The following is a 21,258-nucleotide window of genomic DNA, read 5'->3' on the forward strand; positions in this document are numbered from 1 at the left end:
TATAAAGTAACAAACTTTGTGCGGTAGGTCTATCTTGACATGACGAGTTCTTCCGAGTTTCGGAAAGCACGTTAAATTGGTGAGACCACCACTTGAGCATTGCATTTGAGCATGCATAACGGGCAACCAGAAACAGGAGTCTGTTGTGTAGTCCTACCAAGAGGTATCGGGGTTTGCGCATTTGCCAGGGTCGAGATGGTCATATGAATAGTCTCTTCGTATATTAGACTGGAAGCCAACTCCATCATAGTTGGGAATGTCTAGGTAAATGATGCGCTCTTACTTATATTTTTGTTAAAATTCTTCACCCGAAACTTTATACTATATCACTGTCATTGTTGTTTTTTGCGATATTATCTCCTAATTTTATATCATATTGATTGAACGCGTGTTAGTTTATCTTCACATAACGCACTTGGCTGATTACTCATCAACTCAATCTGATAAGATTTATCAGTACGTAACATAACTGGCCATGCCTTATTTTAATTTCTGTCATGTTTGAACCAGGTCTCATATCCCTTCGACCATCGACGTACTCGCACCTGTGCAAAAACCCCCGCATAACTAAAAATACCTCAAAGATAATAGATTAGTCAAAATAATCAATACCTCGACTGATAACGTTATCTATACTCAACACGCAGCAAAATGATTTGCCAATGTTAACGTATCGTTCACGTGAACATCATTTTACGTCTTTTGTGTTGCAAAAAATATTTATAGTGCTTAAACTAAATGGAGGAAGTGCGTGGAAACGGCGATGTGCTCAAGAAAAGTCATTTCGCGAGACTCCATGAAAGAATACAAAACAAATATGAGGAGATGCAAAGAAAACTTGATAAATCTAGGTCCGTTGATTCGCTGTCATCGCTCAAAGAAGATTACGTCTACAAGGAACCCAGATACGCGAGCTGTGCTGATATTAATAATATTGATACCACGATGAAAAGACAAGACGTGCCCTTCGAAAGACATAGTGTTAAATACAGTGTTATTGTTGAGGAGATCGCTAAAAATGATGCCTCCTTACAGTATATTAGTGCAAGGCAGGCCAGTATATCCGAATCTGAGCCCACGCCAACTATTAAGTGTGGAAACGAGAATGACAGTGATTCGTTCTTCGGTGATGAATTCTCCAAGTTGAGTCTCGAATCGTGAGTTCCTTTTATTTTATACTATAGACCTAAAACAAACTCCAAATATAATAAGAAAAGTGACAAAGTTTATTTTGACATGGGGATTAATAGACACGTCAACAACAACATCAAAAACATTGAAGTGTGAAGTTTGAAATTTATATTGCAGGTTTATTTAAGAGACAATTTTAAAAGTAATGAGGAATTCCTGCAATATTTCAGATTAAATGAAGTGGCTAAAGAAAGCGACGAGTATCAAACGCCAACTCCCACTCCGCCCCCGCCATTATCGATACGAAACAAAATTGGCTCGCGAATATCAGCTGTTAAAGACAAACGACGACAAAAGGAGAAAGAAAAGGCTGAAAACGAGAAGAAATCAGCTCGAGAGAAAGTCGAAAAGGTCCTTTTTATTTACATTTCAACGAATGTTACGATTACGATTCCCAAACTCTTTCTTTAATGTTTACAAATACCCGACAGTGACATTTCATAGCATCGCCTGTTACGATTTATTGGAGCTTCTTTCGGCAAATAAAAAAAAGATGTATTTTTTTAAGAGTGACAAGTAAATAAAGGAGTTCTTTGTTTTCAGTTTATTTTGAGCAATACTAAAGAAGAAAGAGTAAAAACGTTGAAAAGGACAAAAGTGGCTACGGTGACCATTGCTTTAATTGAAGCCACTGGTTTGGAAACTGATGTTTTAGAGGACAAACCCCGGTTATTGTTTTGTCGATTTAGGTGAGATTTATTAATTTTACCAACGCCTTTTATTATTTCTTTGTTTGTGCAGTATTTTCGTTTCATGTTTAGGAAGCAAAGTTGCATTAATGTTATCTTGTAGTCTATCAAAATTACTTATGTATGTACATAAATGGTTTAATTGCATACGATTAATTTATATCCCTTTTAAAGTCTGAACATCCTGTTCAAAGTATGTCAATTAAATCGTAAGTACCTACCTATTTTATTTATATTTCAATTTAATATTTTTACGAAAAAATCGGACTTTTTATCCATTTTAATTAGAGCGATATCAAACGTTTTTACTTCCTTATTAAAGATGTACTTAATTTATTACAGGTTGGGCACTGAGAAATATAAATCAAAAGTAATAAAAACGAACACATCCAAAGCTAAATGGCAAGAATTGTTCAATTTTAATTTGTACGAAGACAACATTGTGGAAATACAACTATTGGAAAAAGATTTTTGTGTTGGCAGGTATATTAACTTCCATTTTCTACTATATTTTAATATTTGAAAGGAAAAACATCATTTTAATGCCGAGGATTTTCATTAAGTTCGCTATGGTACAAATGTTAATATTGGATAACAATATTGTTTATTCGTAATTTGTCGTTTAATATGTTCTATGAAGATTGAATGTGATTTGTGTTTGTAATTTTCCTCCCTTTTAGAAACCTCTCTAAAATTAGTTTACCTACATCGTTTGATCGTGTTTTGTTTTATATCTTATCTTCGCTAACTGGATAAAACTTTGACGTACTGTTGCGTACGTATTAGATTTTTTTTATTTATAAATTTTAAATATCAGCATTACCATACCTATTTACCTTTTCTTCTTTGGTCGTTTTCAAACAAAAGTTTAAACTGCAGCTATATTTTATCCCACATAAAACTTTATATTCATAATTTCCATCTCTTCTTATTTTCAGAACACAAATCGATCTAACAGAACTGGAGAAAGAGAAGACCCACAAATTGCGAATAAAGTTAGAAGGCGATCAAGAGAAAGTTGAAATGTTTATGTTGCTGACAGTCACTGGGTTCTCTCTCATAAGCCTTGATGAGTATCAGGAGACGCAGAGGAGGCTTGCTATGGTCACTAAGAATTCTGTAAGTTTCGTTATGTACTTACGTCATATTTATGTGATATAATAAGATTAAGACAATCAGATTTTAGACTTCGTCATAGCATAGGCCTGTTTGAAATTATAAGGAAAAATAATTTTCCTTATACTTACCTGAAAGTTCAGTCGACTATGAATTAAAAAATTAACAACATATCTTTTTTTTTAACATAAGTATTCGCCTTAGTGCACTAAAATTTATACGCATTAGGATATTATCATCGATCATTTCTAAAGAAAATATTGACTACACACTTTCCGTTAAAACTCCAATTTATCAAAAAATACGGAAAGGATACATGACAATTTATAATCATATAGGTACTCTTTTACAGCCCTGGTACAAATACAAAGGCAAATCAGATGAAGTTGGCAGTCTAACAGTAATAGTCTACGGTGCCAAAGGGCTGGCTTGCAACGAGTGTTACTGCGTTCTAGAACTAGATAACGAAAGACTGCAGACCCAGACTGAGTTCAAAACATATGACCCTAACTGGATGAAGATATTTACTTTGTAAGTTTTAAGTTTCGAATTATTCGAAAAAATATAATAATGATGTTCGGGCTGATTGTCGGCCGCGGTGGCAGTTCAGTCCAAGGAGATCAGCCAGCTGCACAAGATACATTATTATAGCGCATAGGCATTTGCGCAGACACTGGTGCCTTTTCTATTTCTTCACATTCATACATATCCCTATGGGATGACAACCCGATGTCACTGAAAAGAGCACAAACTTCCAGATTCCTGTAATGCAACTTTCAAGTTTCCCTTTATGGAAGTTTAGTGCCTTTTCTATAACATCAGTAGGCCTCACATAAAATCCTATTTTTTTGTCTATTTACAGCGAAGTATCCGACGTTACATCGATTCTAAACATCACAATCCTGGACGAGAAAAAAACCGAAGAAGTAGGATGCCTCTCAATACCTTTGCTTAACTTTAAAAGTGGCGAGAAGAAGTGGTACGCGCTCAAAGACTCCAGTCTAAGAGAGAGAGCTAAAGGAAATAATCCCAGGATACTGCTAGAAATGAATCTCACTTGGAAACTTGTAAGTAGAAGGTCTAGCTCTATTTATTTCCATAAATCTTTTAGATCTAGACTAGCCAACGAAGTCGTCAGAAACCTTTTAAAAGAAAAGTAGCATTGTTGTTTATTGACTAAAAGCATTTAGTTACAACACGTGAGTCAATTTCACGTTGTCTCTGATAGCAGTCAGCTTTTTACCACTGCATTAAACGTACCTATAAATGCAAAAATCGTGAAGTCACTAGTTGTCAATTGCACAGTAGCAAATTCATTTCAAGAGAACTCATTCTTCAGTAAAGTTGCTTTACCGACAGAAAAAGTCCCTTATTTATAACATCTACCTACTTACAACAAAAGGAAACTAGAAATAGTTATCTTATTACGTACATAGTTAACTCATCAGTCCAAATACTCGAAGACTGGAAACCAATCCCAAATACCAGATAGCGTTGCTCCAACTGATGACTCAATGTATATTTTTCTTATAACAATAGAAGTAGCTAGTAGTAAAATAACACGTATAGAACTGTAGTTATTTTCCTTATAATATTATCTGTCTGCCACTTGTCAGAAGAAAATAAGACTAACAGGAAAAGACAACATGGGTGACAGATAATGAGAAATCGCGTCTCCGAGAAACTAATTTCTGAATATCACTTTCATGATAAATCGTGTTGCTATGTGAATAAATGAATACGTCCTTAGTAAATAGTGAGAGGTTACTGACCTTTACAGGGTCTGTACTGTACTTTTTCTTTTATTGCTTAATCTTAAAAAATCTTCTTTATCCTTTGTAATTGCGGGTTTAACTCCCAAATGTATTATTAGCAGAATCAGTAAGCCCAGGTTTCCTTAAGATGTTTTCCTTCATTTTCAATTTAAAATAAATTGATACTTGCCTGATCAGGAATCAAACCCGCACACTCACACTTGAGAGCCTATAGCTTCAACCACTAGGCCACCTCTACAATAACACTTGATTTCAAAAAAAGTCACCATATAATTTTAAGTGATAATAAAATTTCTAATTTAAATCTTCAGCTAAAAGCATCAGTCCGCGTAGTAAACCCGAAAGAGGCCAAATATCTTGAGACCAAGCAGAAGCTGGACCGACACACATTCACGAGGAACCTCGCACGAGCTAAAGTCGTGCTAAATTGGACGCTGGACGCTTTTGGAGTTATGAAGTAAGTTTTAGCTAGAATATTTAAAGGAACTCTATTTTCTCTATTTTTTACTAGCCATCTGGGGGAAGTTTTGAATGCACACACGTATAAAAATAAAAATATACCAAGTTATATCAAATTGGTTTTGGAATGCGTATGTTACCGGCCGAACCCGATTTTAGGACAAACCAGTTTTGCCTAGGCTCAACTAGTTCTTCCTATACGCGTTAGGATTAACTAGTATAGCCTAGTCCAAACTAATTTGTCCTAAGCCCGATAGGACGGACCAGTTTAGGCTAGGCAAAACTAGTTTAAAAAAAACGTATTAGTTACGACTATATATATCGGGTGTGTCGTTGAAAAGTCGTGGTGGCCTAGTGGGTAAAGGACCAACCTCTCAAGTATGAGGGCGCGGGTTCGATCCCAGGTCAGGCAAGTACCAATGCAACTTTTCTAAGTTTGTATGTACTTTCTAAGTATATCTTAGACACCATTGACTGTGTTTCGGATGGCACGTTAAACTGTAGGTCCCGGTTGTCATTGAACATCCTTGGCAATCGTTACGGGTAGTCAGAAGCCAGTAAGTCTGACACCAGTCTAACCAAGGGGTATCGGGTTGCCCGGGTAACTGGGTTGAGGAGGTCAGATAGGCAGTCGCTTCTTGTAAAGCACTGGTACTCAGCTGAATCCGGTTAGACTGGAAGCCGACCCCAACATGATTGGGAAAAGGCTCGGAGGATGATGATATCGGGTGTGTCGTTCACAATCACATTAAATGAAATGTGTTAATATACTGTTAATATATGTCGATTAACACAAAGAAAAAAGAAAAATACGTAAAAATAAAAAAGTGAATTTTTCAAACAAAGTAAATAGAATAAAAATGTGCGAAAATTAGAACACCATATAAATGCCAGTCATTACAAACAACTGAAATTCTCCGTTGAAAACTGACAGCTGTCAACGGATCAAAACATCCGATACTCCTAACTTTATCTCTGCTTTAAGGCCCCAGTACACGTTGGCCTGTGTTAGGCCAAGCTGTGCAATGCACAAATGTAGGCCACGATCAAATGGTGTTTACACATTGGCGCATGGCTCATTCCTGCCTGGCAAACCACTTGCGATGGACGTCGAAGTAATTAAGGCTTCGGCTATTTATTTGTACACTACTTTATATATTTATATTATACTACACTACTATATATAATTATATTATACTACACTACTGTATTTACTACTATATTTATTTTTACACGCAACACAAAAGTGTATTTTATCCTCAGCGGTCGGTGACGAACTAAACATTGGCCGAATGTGTAAACACCACTCGCCAAGCTGGGCCAAGATTCCTTTGATGTGTGCCCAAAAAACCGACAACTCGCCGAATGCGCGCCAACCTTGACAAATGTCCGCCAACCTGCACCAATACCCCGTGTACACATTGGTGATGGCGTGTATTGGCCGCACTTGGGCCAAAGTGTACTGGGGCCTTTACACATGATGTTGTAAATTATAAAAACGAAAAATGACTAATGTGGTGAACTACTGAATGGATTAGGTTATTTTTTTTACAATTCGCCATACAATATCATAAAGTATATGTGATAGGATTTAATTTGATTATGAACGACACACCCTGTATACTATATGTTTTGACTAGGCTATACCAGTTTATCCTAGAGTGTGCGTACTTATATCAGGATCAACTAGTATTGCCTAGCCTAAACTGGTCCGTCCTATCGAGCTTAGGACAAATTAGTTTGGACTAGGCTTTAATAGTTAATCCTAAAGCGTATAGGAAGAACTAGTTGAGCCTAGGCAAAACTGGTTTGTCCTAAAATCGGGTTCGGCCGGTAACACATACGTATAATAATATGCAATGGGATTAAATGATAATGAGGTAACTTAGTCTTAAGATAAAATATTGTTCAATATCGATAATCCTCACACAAGAACATTCCTAGGTGAAAAGAGGTTTGCATTATTATAACTTAAATGTAAACAGTCACAATCACACTTTTACCAGTGTTTTATCAAACGATCCTACGTCCCATGGAGTATAATTCCAACCCTTACTTCAGTAAAATTTTAAAAAGTTTTAAATTTTAAAACTTAATTTTCCTCACAAGGAAAAATAAGAACATACTGAACCAAAAAAGAGCCTTAACTAAAAACTTTTTATTGCGCAAGTGTTGAGAAATTCAAGTAAAGTTTGCACTTTCCAGTAGAATTTCCTCCAACACTAAGTGGGCCACTTATCGGCTTTGATCAGCTCGTTTCAAGTAATTAGGGCCTTAGGAGTACAACTGAGAATTAAATTATAAGTTTGAATTACTTGCGAAGGTTTTATGTTGTGTTTAGAATTCATGAATTTAATTTTTATTTACCTACGTTGAACACTGGTTTAGCTCGCATTTTCACTCGCGTCCTGAGAAACCTGATACCAGGTTACCAAATTTTATCAAAAATGGTTGAGCTGTTTTGACATAAAATAAATGCAACTCACGTAAAAAATAAAAACAATTCTTATAGGTAATTGTAGTTAGAATTCCTAATTTTATTTTTCTTCTTTAAATGCATATTTTTACGAATTTTCATAATACACTTTTCTTTCAGAACATGTTTCGAATGGGAGTCAAGAAAAGCCAATGTAATAGCGTTGATGATATGGATGGTATTCTGCTGGTTCTTCAGAATATGGATGTTGCCACTAATCCTACTTATACCATTCTTTTGGTACCGACCTCCTAAATACTTCCTACTTAGATGTAAGCATTTTGACTTAGTAAATAGCTGAACTAAAATGAATTTGTCGTCTTACTACAAAACGAAGATCGTCAAACTGAAAAGCGCTGTATTTCGAATCTTATTTTATCTCAAAATATTTTTGTCCTTAATAATTTATGTAACTTATTTTACAGGGAAAGACTACTTTTTAAAGAAAATACCAGTAGAAGATGATGTCAAAAAAGAGAAGGTAAGAATATATTCTTATTTTTCATGATCTTTTCAAATGCATTTACGTTGGATATGACATTAAAAACAAGTTTTATTATTTACAGGAAGAGAAAAATCAATCCCTTAGACAAAAAATAAACAGTTTCCAAGAAATGGTGCAATCTGTGCAAAACTTCATTGGTGCCTTTGCAAATCTCGGGGAGAGTATTAAAAAGTAAGTCTTGAACCTCTAAATCGTATGTACTTATACAAGATGTGTCATACTTAATCACATTAAACTAAATACGTTAATATACATATGTCAATATATGTCGATTAACACAAAGTGAAATAAGAATACGCAAAAATAAAAAAATAAATATAGGAATAATTATTTCTTATTTTCTTTTGCAGCTTATTCAACTTCACAGTACCATTCCTCAGTCTTCTGGCGATTTTCCTGATACTAGTGATTGCATTCGTGATGTTTATGATACCAACTAAATACATATTTATTATTTGGGGTAAGTTCAAATAGTTTTGTAATTACATCCATGTTCATCAAGAAAATATGTACATATAATAATGAAATGATTAGAAAGTAAAAATTGTACATATATTTTTTTTTTAAGATTCCATATGTTCCATAATCGATTCTGAACCCAAATATCTAGTAAACTAATAATTGCATTACTTAAAACTTAAATTCTCAATTTCGTAATTTTTATCACTAGGTTCTACTTATTGATAATGTTGTTTCATTGATTTACCATTTTTGGTAACGTTAATCATTTATTTTGTAATTTGCTACAGGAATTCACAAGTTCACGAGAAAAATATTGCGACCAAACAGAATACCAAATAATGAGATAATGGATCTGCTGTCTAGAGTACCTAACGATGAAATATTGGTAAGAAATTAATATAACAATATCGTTCATTAAATTACGATCAACGTCCAATCTAATTTAATGCTCTTTACAGATAATTTTAAAATCACAAAGCTATCTCATAGGTTTATTTAATAACAGCACTTAGCGAATTATTCACATTTTGTTCAGTAAATTAACAAAAGAATCGTTCTGATAAAATTTGGAATTTAAAACTAGGTTTAATACAAAATGTATTCAAATGAAGCGGATATTTAACTTTTCACTATTACACGGAAAATGTATTTTTGTGAAATCCCATTTACTCCCAATCCAATATTTAATGATTACAAATATTAATCCATTATTCGACAGTTATCATTTTAACTTTGGACGAATCTGAAATTAATATTATTTCTGTGAATAGCGTTAATCGACGATTAATTATTTATAAATACGTAAAAATGGAACAAGAATTTCAATTAATTTTGATAATTGGAAGCCAAAAAAGAGATGAATCGTAATCATTATTGCAGTTTCGATGCTCCAGTAACTAGTAGGTACTAATGAAGTACCTCATTTTAATTCTGAATGTGTTCGACCCAATGTCCTAGTTAACGTTTAGAGGAATCCACTCCGTAATTACGTAACTCGATTTTCTGCCATTTCCAATTGGATCACTATCAATAATATCCATTACAGCATTTGTGCTGTGAGTAATTTGTACTTTCAAACATCGGGAGCAATGTATACTTACTAATGATTTTAAGACACAATTAGAGTGCCCACACACTGCAGACTAAATAGTCGGCCGACTCGTCGTAGAAAATCGAATTCAATAAAAGTTTTTAGGGGGTCTGATAACGGCCAAATACCCAATCGTTTAACTGATTTAAATACTGAGTGCCTAGTGCGAGTTTTGCAAGTTAACTTTCTCGATGCGTAAATTATCATACAACTTAATTACGTAGTATTCATTTTTGAAATGTTTATTTCATAAAGGCTATCATCGGCACTTGGTCGTACTATAAACGCGCTCACTTGCGAAATAGTAAACGTCATTATCCGGAAAAATGAATGAACGTACTATATTCTAATCATGTCATGTAGCATACGACTCTTTACTGCAGCCAGGTTATAATTACGTATCGAGAGCGTAAACTTACAAAACTCGGAATCAGCACTCTGGTTTATGAGCTTAAACAAACTATCAGCCAACTAAAAGTTTACAAGGTGTGCCTACTCTTAGATTGCGGACCAGCGAGCAATTCATTTGTTTAATTAGTCATTTCTTTTTCAGCTGAATTGCGAAGAAATGCCCTTAGAAGAAGTTCCGGATGAAGATGTGATAAGATAATGATCTGATAATTGTAATTTTTATTTTAATGACTAGCTCATTAAGTCTAGTGCTCATTTGGAGTTAATGAGCTCGGTTAAGATGGCCTAAGTGAGAGTAAATGTTAAGAGATGTTCTAAGGAGAACTACTCAGTAACAACTCGACATGTGCCTACTATTGAAACTTTACGGGCGTGAAGTGAGATGTATAGTGATGGCCTGTGATTTGATAGATTTATATTAATAAAGTATTGCTATATAGTGTAAATAGAAACGTGAATAGTCGTTTAGTTTAATTTTATCATCCTCCAATGATAGAGGTGATATCTTGTATTAATAATATAATTACTGGGTGAATGTAACTTATTTATTTCTGAGCTAATCTTGACAATAATTTATAAGCATTAATGAATAAAAATAAATAATGATTTATTAAGCTGTATTCTGTTTTCTTGCCCAAAAAGCTTAAATAGTCTATATGACGGTTTTACACTGGTCAAAAAAGAAAATTCCTCACTAATTCCGGATGAATTAAAAATAAATAGTAAGCTACAAAATTTATGTACTTATTCCATCAGTAAAATAATTCATAATTATTTTTACCAACCTTTTACATTTATTACTTGCCCGAACTCTGAATATATTTCGGCGTAAATGATTTTAATCATTTGTTTTTAATAAGTTGAAATACAGTCGTAATTGTACATATATGATGATGAGTATGATGACTTATAAATCTCATTTTTTAGTAGCCGAATATCAATTGTCACTCGAAAAATGTATCCGCCGGACTTCATAGGGTTTTAGATGTAGTGAATGTCTGAATCACGGAAATCATAAGAGGTAATATAGCAAAGATTTTTGTAGACTGAATCTATTACTACAACTATTTATCCATTAAAATAGGAACCAATATCCATAGATAACATAAAACCTCCTTGAATTAAATAAATAGGAGTCCAATGATTAATTTTGTTTGGACTATCTAATGAGACCCAAGGGATGCCTCAGGGGTTGATATTCGGTCCAAATCATAGGTGACCACACACCAACCGTAAATGTTGACAAATGATCTATGTAAATAGGGTATTAACTCGGTCGTGGCTAATTTGCAACCGGTCAAATTACCCAGGGATACATCTGTCAATGTATTCAGAACTAGCTCATTAAGCAGGTAATATTCAATGGATCAATGACCTTTTGTAATATGAATGGAAATTTTAATGAAAATTATAAAATAATGCGAAATTAACTCTGTCTGTTGGTTTGCTGCGCTTTCACGCTAAAACTACTGAAAAGCACCTAAGTAATAATTTGTTTCGTCTTATTCTTTCTTACTGATTAACTCAAAAAGAAATGTTCGATTCTATCCCAGTTTATGTTTACTTACTATGTTTACTGAATAAAAACAGGTGACATTAGGTTATTTTACAATCCTAAATATGAGGGATATTTATAATACTTAATGCACGTAAAGCCCTACAACGCAAACCCTATTCATCTTTATTAAAAATATATTTATGTAAATGCTGAACATGCTAAAGTGCCCCTGAAAAATAGTGTGCTTACAACACAATACACTATGCTGCTGAAAAACTGAAAATTATTTTCCGTGTGCTTGACAAATGTTTATTCAAGCATCATATTGCACGGACCATCATCATAATGCCTGCTCCGTACTTTTATTACATCCATTACTTATGACGAAGCGAGTGCAAAAAAACAGACCATAACTCTAAATAACATATAATTTATTTACAGTACATTTACATTAATCACATGAATTTCTCTAAATCTAAATAAATCGAATAATATATTATAATTCTTTAAAAGTAATCACAGGTCAACTGACATTTGTACAGCTTTAATGCTTAGTTTATTTAAATATTAATTGTAATATTATTTAAACTACCATGTCTTTGCCGAGTCTATCGATCTCGTTCGCGAAGTAGACCATATCCTTGTGGTCTAGAGAGGAGTTTTGGAAAACGATACGGAAGAAATTGACAAGGTCACCTTGTGGCTGGTAGGTCACCATCATGCTTCCTTCCTTTATCATGCGCTCTTTTATTTTCGGAGCGACCTTGTGTAGCCTTTCTTTATAATCTGGCTCATTCTCTTGACCGCGGAGACAGCGAGGGATATACCAAAACATGATGTTGGTGCACTCTGGCTTGTCTAACACGAGTTGGAAGCCTTCCCGCTGTCGTATGTGCTCCGTGAAGAACGCTGCATTATCGAAAAGCACGTCGATATGTTTCTCAAATCCTTCATTACCTTTAGCCTTCCACATGAACCAGTACTTTAACACATCTGCCCTTCTTCCACACTGTATATGCTTGTCTCCAGTATCGTATGTAGTGTCGTAGAATTTGTCCTTCTGGAAGAGGTACTTGGCGTGGCTCGAATGACAGTCTTTGAGGACATTCTTGTGTCTAATTAGGAAGGTGGAGCACTGTTGTGGCGCCGCTAAGAGCTTGTGAGGGTTCCACGTCACCGAGTCCGCCCTGCGAAATTGTTTGTTATATTAACGCTTTTGTTTTGTTTTTAAAACTATGAAACGAGTATGGGAGGCAGTCTGTTATGACTACAGTTTTTTGTGCAAGAAACTACTAGGTTTAAAATATTTTGATCGATTTGTATGTCAATATTTTTTAAATCAATACTTACAATTCAATGCCATTCAGGAGATGTCTGTGTTTCTTAGACATTAGGGCACCACCACCCCAAGCAGCATCGACATGGAGCCACAGGTTGTACTTTTTGCAGATCTCAGAAATTTCCACCAAGGGGTCAAAAGCCCCATAGACAGTTGTACCAGCAGTAGCCGTCACTAAGAAGGGCGAAGCACCATCTTCGATAGCAGTAGCAATCTTAGTTTCCAAATCTTCAGGAATTATTTTACCATTTATATCAGTTTTCACCAATATGCAGTTGTCTCCTCCAATGCCCATGAATGTGGCTAGCTTTTTGGTAGAATAATGGGCTAGCTCTGACGTGAAAAGAACCAGCCTTGGCACTGCGTAAACGCCTTTGCTCTGAAAAAAAAAGTTATGTTAAGCACATCAAAAAAGTTTGCATACCTACGTTTGAATATAAACTACTTTTTTGAAACTGTTTTATTTTTAAATTAATATTTTTTTTGTGAACTAAAAATGTACAAACATTTTAACATACAATAATTGTGTTTTTGCTTGTAATAAATTCTATGAATTAATTATAAGTTTTGGTATCGAATAAATACAATGCTATTTTAATTAAAACTGATAAGTTTCATAAGTTTACTATCTTGTCTGGAATAGTTTGTCTTTGAGGTTATTTGATCATATTGAATATTAAGTTTATATTCACAATATTTGTTTGTTTAGATATCATCATACATCTTATTAAGAAATTATTTGAATATTCATAAATTATTTGAAAATTATTCATTTATTTAATTTTCTTTTCTTTTATGTAATCTAGAAACCACAGAGAAATAGATACCTGAACTAAGATAACATTACATTTTGAAGACACCTCATTCATGATTATGTACTTATGCCAATACTAAATTGGAAAATATTTTAGTATCTTTTAACAAAAAATTTGGACTACACTTTATTCGCAATTAATTTTACGAGTATCTTATAGTAATTACGCAAACTAGAATAATGACCTCAAAGTACGCGGATAGCCGCGAAGAATTGCAGATACTTATAAAATCCTTACGACTACGCGTAAACGTACACATGCATTAGCAAAGCGGAAATTACTTATTTAACACAATATAAAAAACAAGGATATGTATTTACATGTAATATACATGGGAGGATAAAGAATATTTACATATGGATTTAAATACTTATATAATTACTTGTCACAGCTGATTGATTGCAATACCAACGTATTAAGCCGAAGGGGTTTCGTATTGTGGCAGATGTTTTTAGACGACATTTTTAATCAAAACATTACTATTCCTTCTAAATGTTCCTGTAGGACATGGTTTATATACTGTTGTTTTTTTGACATGATTTGACAAACCAGCATGTAATCTTAAAATAGATTTCTAAACAATAACAATGTCTGTAAAATAGTCGATAGTCAAATTGACCGTGAAATTACAGTTAATATCTAATGTATCCCTTCGAACCCATTGTAAGGACCAGACACAAACTAAGTCCAAGGAATCTGACCTTCGTACCCCAATTCCGCAAATTCTCCACAAGTCCCTAAACATATATCTAATATCTTGCGAGTAACAATTTGGGCATGTTAATATTAGTAACGAGTTGGAAAGCCTAATTACAAAGGCAACCCACCTCGGACAGTGTATTAGACATACAGTTCTTGTTACTTAGACGAATAAACAATTAATTACATAGTTATTTACATAGATAGATATTTACAACAAAAAAAAAAACAACAAAAAAGACATTATATCTAAAACGCATCAAAAAATTCATCCCCATCGCTGTCAACTGGGAGCGTACCCAAGAGGCTGCCAGCATTACTTACCTCGCTGGACGGCCATGCTGATCCTTTGTCCGAGGATAATAATAATTGATAAACAATTTGCGTTAAATATCTCAAATGAGTTCTGAAAATGGATGAAAAACTTTGATAAAATGGCCCAACAAGCTTTTGTAAAATCGAACGTTTATGTAAAGACAAAAAAAGCATATTTTATTTACAGGACTTCTTGAGTATAACAGGAATGTGTTAGTATGTACCTACTACAAAATGGACATACTACTACTATGTGGAAATATTAATAAAACCACATAATATTTTATTGACAGCAATCAATACATTGATGACACTGTTTGATTGGTTTTATGTATTTTTGCTTGAAGCCAATATTGATATCTTACTCGGTTCTGCTATTAGATACTCTGTAAAAATATACATGTGTGGTCTCACTCAATTGTACATTGCACATGGCACCAGCCATTTGTGTGATTTTGACAGCAGTGGAAACACAAACTAAGCACAATAGGACACTGATTTGATACAGGTCTCGAGTCAGTAAATTCTATAATAATTACCTATTAACTCAATCAGTAAGCGGAAGGTTTAGAAATGACCTACGAACATTTTGTTTAGCAAAATAAAACTTTTATGCATTGTCACAGCCCATTAGTTACAGACACAATTGTCACGTATTAAATTGAGTACTTTCAATTAAGTTCGCGAATTGTCCCACAGTTGCAAGTTTGACCTTAGTTGAAGTAACGGGTTTGTTACCTTTCTTAAAATGTTTCATTCACCCTAAAATCGATTTGCCTGCTTTTTCCTGCGAGCTATAGGTAGGTACTTTTTTGTTTTTTTTACATCATACCTCTGACTCAAAGAAAAACCGTAACTAATTGAATCCTGTCACATTTTATTTGACTATTGAAAACGCTGTGATAAACCAATGATGATAATAAATTAGGTCTACTTAATTTATTTCTTGATCTCTTGTTTTCAAACATATTATACTATGAGTCCTAATTATGTCCTAATATTGTTGAGCAAGCAATTCCGAACTATATTTTGCACGAAAACTACTAAAAACATATGTTACTTTCTTTAATTGTAGGTCAAGGTCATCATAAATATCTTTATTAATTCTAGCATTGTAAACATTATTACAGCAATAAAAAACGGTCATTCATTACGTTTATTTACATTGTGCTTCTTGCCCTTGCATTTTAACTGATTAACACAATAATTAAATAACACTAGTCTAGATTTGTATAGGTATCGGCACGAATCTTGAGCTCCGACCCACATCTGCGCAGACGTGATTTATTAGCAAAGAACCAATCCCGAGTGACGGCTGTGACGCGATGCACTGCGGGCTAATCACCACTTTAGCACTTCATACCACAAAAGGGACCCAATAAATTACTTCGGCTCAGGTGAAGGTCAGAGCTCAAGATTCGTGCCGATAACTGTACCTAATAAATGGTCAATGTCTAATTAGACTGCAGCAAAATAATCTTCAACTGAAATAATGACTTCATTCTTTGCGAACTGTTTTAATATCTGTGATTAGATGGTTCCTATCATAAGGATATTAGCTTCGGCTAAGTCATCAGCTTCATAACTGTTGATGCCACAAAGCCATTAATCAATCAGTATTAATTTAACAACTCTAGGTACCCTTGTCAACTCAAATAGATCTATAAATAGTTCCTAGTCCTATTTAATGGAGTACGGAAATATTTCTGAAACGGATCAATAAAGAAGCTAAATGTTTATGAATCTCTTGACCCAATAATCAATGAATATTGACAAATCTCTCGATTGATAAGAGCGTCTATCGTTAAGATTGCGAATTCAAATATTGACAAGCTTTTATTACGATAAGCTGCCGAAGTTGTTACTATCAATGGACGATTGAATGAACCTAAGGATAAAGCAGAAGAAGTCAAAGATTTTAATGCTACGTGCTCCATTTCTCTAGATAGAATAATACTTAGAACAGATAAAACACTAAACAGTTTTTTATAAAACAAAATACCAAGGTTTACACAAACTACTGCACGCGATAATAATGATCGGTGTATCGGGGTTAAGGTAACTACCGAACGGTATGCTTCCTGCAAAACTAGCAATCTATATAATGAACGACTGCAATACGAGATAAAATAATTAGGGGAGATGTTCCTAAAACGGGTACCCCTCCTAAAACGGGTAGGCTTTGCCATTCGTCTATTATAGGTCTTAGTGTGAACCTGTGAGTGTAGAGCGGTGCACTACCACCCCGCCGATCACGGTCAGTTGGCTCGCGCGCCTAGAACGAGCGTTTTCGAGATTAGATGTAAAAAAAGATTTTTGCAGAGTTTACTAAAAAAAAACGGATTATGCTAGTGCTGACTACTCAAGTATGGTGCAAGATACGGTTTTCGCAGTTTTGTATTATCATTTTGCATGTTATATGCTTATTAATTGTGAATACTTAGTGGTTTCCTTGTTTACTATTTTAAGGTTAAGGTAGTTGAAATTTAAAACGTGCTTTTGGGCAAAACGGGTAGGGGCATAACGGGTGACTACCCGATTTGAAATAAGGGGCCACTTCCTCAATTGATCCCACAGAAAGCTAATCGAAGACAAAGGAAGCCACAGAGAGCTGAAGAAGTACAGTAACAGCATGAAAAAGAAATTAAAATATTTTTTCTCTGATTTTTAACAAAATTATCTGCTGGTAGGATTATAATTTCAAATGTAACATTTAATAAAGTAAAAAAGTGATCTAGACTGATCAAAATAAGAAAACTGTTTAACATAATTAAGGAGACTAATTAACGATAAAGATTTCCTGGATAACAGGAGGCTAAGATACGTTTTCTAATTCATTTATCACATATATTCATTCATTACCTGCTTTGCCCAAAGGCGCTACCCGTTTTAGGACCCCCCGAGGGCAAAGCGGGTATTTCGAAGGGGTTTATTATTTTGATTTTTTTCTGAATTTTGAAGAAGATTACTAAGACTATCTTATGTTTTCCAAAGTTTATTATATAAACAACCCTATGAGTACAAATACAAGTCGCATATAATGTTCTTGGTTATTTTATATAACATCTTCCCTTAGGTTACCCGTTTTGGGAACATCTCCCCTAGTCTAACAACCTGTTATAAATATTGGACGTTTATAAATTAATAAAAAGCAAATGAAGGAGATTGATCTGATATTCCAAGTACTTAATTGTATAATTGCGTGAATTGAATACCTATTGTACTGTTAAAGTTCATCGACATTATTTTTGTAAGGATATTTAAAAATAATATTGGATCAAACAATTAAATTAGGTTCATTGCAAAGTGAAGGTCCCAATGATTGACAAAAATGACAGTGTAAGAAACATTTTTGTCAAACATAACACGATTCAAAAACTACAGCTAAAGAGTAAAAATAAACTTACCTTAATTTCTGGGTAGAAGTAATACCGAGCGCAGCTGATTGCATAGCCATTGGAAATGGATCCTCCAGGTGAGAAAATGCCATCGCCATCACCTTCTGGCCACCCAACAATGGCCCTCATTTCTCGAAGAACCTCTTCTTCCATCAGCGTGAACACTGGTGCCACTTCAAAGGTATAAACGCTGGGGTTTAAGGCATCGGTCAGCCATTGACCGATCAGACCGTAAGGGTCGACTGAAGAAAACAATTGGTTCACGAAGTATGGGTGTCCTGTGTTAACGGAATAGCGAGCGACCTGAAATGATGAACTAATTAATATTTTGCTAATAGGGAATTTGGCAAAATAATTTTGCTTCGGAAATGAAATGGTTTTCATTGAAGATTCTACTTCGTTATCTGGATGGGTGGAATTAGATATTTGAATAATAAGTAATCTTCTATTGACAAATAGCTAGAGCTATCACTACTCTTTTCTAAAGATTATCCCAGCATGTTTATCTATCAGTACCTATTCACTAATTTATTCTATCAAATAAACTCATAAAAAACTAAACTCACATCAGCCATAAGTGCCAGAAGTTCATCGTGCGATACTGGCGAATCCCTCGGCTTCAAATCGATCGCCTTCTTGATATCATCAGGGGACGCCCACTCTACCACCTTCGAAGTCCTAGAAACTCTTGCGAAGACCACCCGTTCCACCAACAAATCCACAGCCCGCCTCATAAAATCTTCATGTTTCGATCTTTCAGCAAGACTCTTGTAAAGATCCTTGTCTACTCCTCGTTCTTCCCCATCGGGTACAATAAGATCTGAATCGGCAGGCATTTTGACTTTATCTTCTTTCACTCAACACGTGGTTTTATTCAAAGAAAATAAAGTTTTCAATTGTGCATTTGTTTTGTGTTGCGAATGGCTGCTGCGGCCGGCCGCGAGCCTCTGAACCGAAGGTTTGACTCGTCAGTAATTGCGTAGCCTTCTTAAATACTACTGCGCGACGTCAATTCACTTCGTAAGGTTACTCCAGTAAAATATAAACAAATGTGCGATTTGCCAAGTCACAAACTTTGTCAAAGCGTGTCAACTGATACATTTTAATGAAATGCTTGAATTTTTTATGCAATATTGCTAATGTGTTTTTTTGGACGGAAGTTCTCTTCCGAAATCCCTCAGATCAGTTCCGTTCTGCAAAACTTATATCAACTCGTGAGTTATTAATGACATAAAACAGAAGTAAGTATTGCTATTTTCACCTATATGACCCTCTGCTAGATGACCTGATCTGATTAAATGTTTTATTTATATTTTCGAATATAGCTGTTCTTGCTACATCAATTACTATCCAGGACAGGAGGATGATGATGGATTTCTCCCTCTATTCTTTTTGCATTTGTTAATTAATTGAAATATTGAAGGTGCCAAAATTAGCCACATTATAAACAACAAAAGATGCCGCGCTTGGCACTCCATAGTTTAAGGTATAAGTATTACCTAAATTTAGATTGATATAATTACTGCCCAACCTCTCAAGGCTATCAGTAATAGCTACTTATTTAAAATAAATATATCTTTAATCAACATTTGAAGTGAACGGTAGACCGTAAATTAAAGATAATCAATTACTGAACAAATTGCGGTCTAATACACACAGCTCACAAGTGTAATTATTTACAGTTTAGTTTTATAACTAAATCTGACTCGTGAGGCATGGAAATAAGGATGAGATCTGAAGAAGTTAGCAAACCTCCGAATGAAAATCCTTCACAGATATCCGGAGCAGTCTACAGAGGTATCAAAGGATATGTTAAACTAAAAGATATGATAGGCTCAGTTGGGATGTAAACAGTTCACATTGTGCTTGCTGAGGAAAGGTCATTTTTTACCTAAAAAAATTTACTCACTTCACATTCGCCCCTACAAGATCAACTGCAGCTGCCTGCTGCCTACTTGCCTTACACGTGTTAAGATTATCGTATCCAAACTACTAAAGGAAGGAAGCAGAAACCATACCTACGTACATACATTAGACCATTTATGTACAAAACGGGTTTCCGAACAAATCTGATTCCTTAATTTTTACATTTCCTTTTTTATTTGCCTTGACTGTTACTTTTTGTATAACTACGCTAATTAGTCTTATGGAGGTCGACACTGACCTTTATTACATGGCTAATCAACTGCGAACAAATTGCAATAAAAAGTTTTAAAGTCATAATGTTTCTATTGTTTTAGTTATCAGAAATTATCGTCATTGTTGATCCAAATTTCTTGTCTTCTGAAGCGTATTTCGTGTTTAATTCATCTTCATTATTAGCGTTTGTTGTCCTTGCTTCTTTTGAATTGAGAGCAATGCCTGTAACAGACTTTATACCTTCTACTTCTTCATGTTGTTTAATGTCAATCACATTACCGTGACCTATGTGACATCGTAAAGCTCCTTAGTGCCTTTCCTTTATATTTTTACAGGACGAACCTATTTTCATATTTAATGATATTTTATCCAGTTCGATGGATTCAAGCAAAACAATTCATCTTTAAGCAAAGAAAAACTAAGTATACGCACATGAACCATGGAGGAAATATTTATATTCGTAAATGGAAAAACATCTGAGCTACATTCTTAGATACCTAATACCTACCTACCGATTCTACTACATAGATAGACTGCAGACAGGCTGTCTAAGTAGTTTCTAGTCACACACTGATTCATTTGTTAAACTTTTGTTTTTATTGCAATTTATAATATTAGTTCCAAGGTATACCTTGGTATATGAGCACAACCTTCACGAAATGGTGCCTTGCAAATTAGGCTTTTGTATGAAAATTATTAGGCTTTAAAGGCCATACTCTATTAAAATTATGCCTAAAATGCAGAGGTAAGCGATAATTTATATTACACACACACTAAAAGAAAAGGAAATAGGTACCCAACTTCTAATACTTGGAATGTTAGGAGTTTAGGAGGAATAAAATGTCTGGAATTCATTTTAATTTTCCTTCATCGATCTCGTG

The 21,258-nt window shown here is 34.4% G+C and overlaps 2 protein-coding genes across 2 annotated transcripts; one reads left to right on the top strand and one right to left on the bottom strand.

The window, feature by feature from the left end:
* Positions 1-487: 487 nt before the first annotated feature.
* Positions 488-10,750, top strand: LOC110370218 (multiple C2 and transmembrane domain-containing protein). Its single transcript, XM_064036923.1, has 14 exons — positions 488-1,157; positions 1,362-1,542; positions 1,735-1,880; positions 2,223-2,363; positions 2,819-2,999; positions 3,349-3,527; positions 3,859-4,063; positions 5,083-5,228; positions 7,827-7,978; positions 8,132-8,187; positions 8,273-8,382; positions 8,562-8,671; positions 8,961-9,058; positions 10,317-10,750. Exons 1-14 carry the CDS (start codon positions 739-741, stop codon positions 10,371-10,373), a joined length of 2,181 nt encoding a protein of 726 aa, XP_063892993.1. The 5' UTR covers positions 488-738; the 3' UTR covers positions 10,374-10,750.
* Positions 10,751-12,082: 1,332 nt separating this feature from the next.
* On the bottom strand, positions 12,083-19,205 carry LOC110370221 (cysteine sulfinic acid decarboxylase). The gene is made up of 4 exons (XM_021325969.3): positions 18,805-19,205; positions 18,248-18,541; positions 13,023-13,390; positions 12,083-12,859 (listed from the first exon to the last, which is right to left on the bottom strand). Exons 1-4 carry the CDS (start codon positions 19,072-19,074, stop codon positions 12,256-12,258), a joined length of 1,536 nt encoding a protein of 511 aa, XP_021181644.3. The 5' UTR covers positions 19,075-19,205; the 3' UTR covers positions 12,083-12,255.
* Between the last annotated feature and the right edge of the window lie 2,053 nt (positions 19,206-21,258).

Source organism: Helicoverpa armigera, chromosome 11, assembly GCF_030705265.1.
Source record: "Helicoverpa armigera isolate CAAS_96S chromosome 11, ASM3070526v1, whole genome shotgun sequence".
In the NCBI taxonomy this organism is placed as follows: Eukaryota; Metazoa; Arthropoda; class Insecta; order Lepidoptera; family Noctuidae; genus Helicoverpa; species Helicoverpa armigera.

Bases quoted from the DNA above. Each gene is read 5' to 3' on its own strand.
- LOC110370218 (XM_064036923.1), top strand. From the start codon at position 739: ATGGAGGAAGTGCGTGGAAACGGCGATGTGCTCAAGAAAAGTCATTTC. The intron at 3,000-3,348 runs GTAAGTTTCGTT...ACTCTTTTACAG, and splicing joins CTATGGTCACTAAGAATTCT to CCCTGGTACAAATACAAAGG. The intron at 8,672-8,960 runs GTAAGTTCAAAT...AATTTGCTACAG, and splicing joins ATACATATTTATTATTTGGG to GAATTCACAAGTTCACGAGA.
- LOC110370221 (XM_021325969.3), bottom strand. From the start codon at position 19,074: ATGCCTGCCGATTCAGATCTTATTGTACCCGATGGGGAAGAACGAGGA. The intron at 18,542-18,804 runs GTGAGTTTAGTT...TCATCATTTCAG, and splicing joins TTCTGGCACTTATGGCTGAT to GTCGCTCGCTATTCCGTTAA. The intron at 12,860-13,022 runs GTAAGTATTGAT...ACAATTTCGCAG, and splicing joins CTCCTGAATGGCATTGAATT to GGCGGACTCGGTGACGTGGA.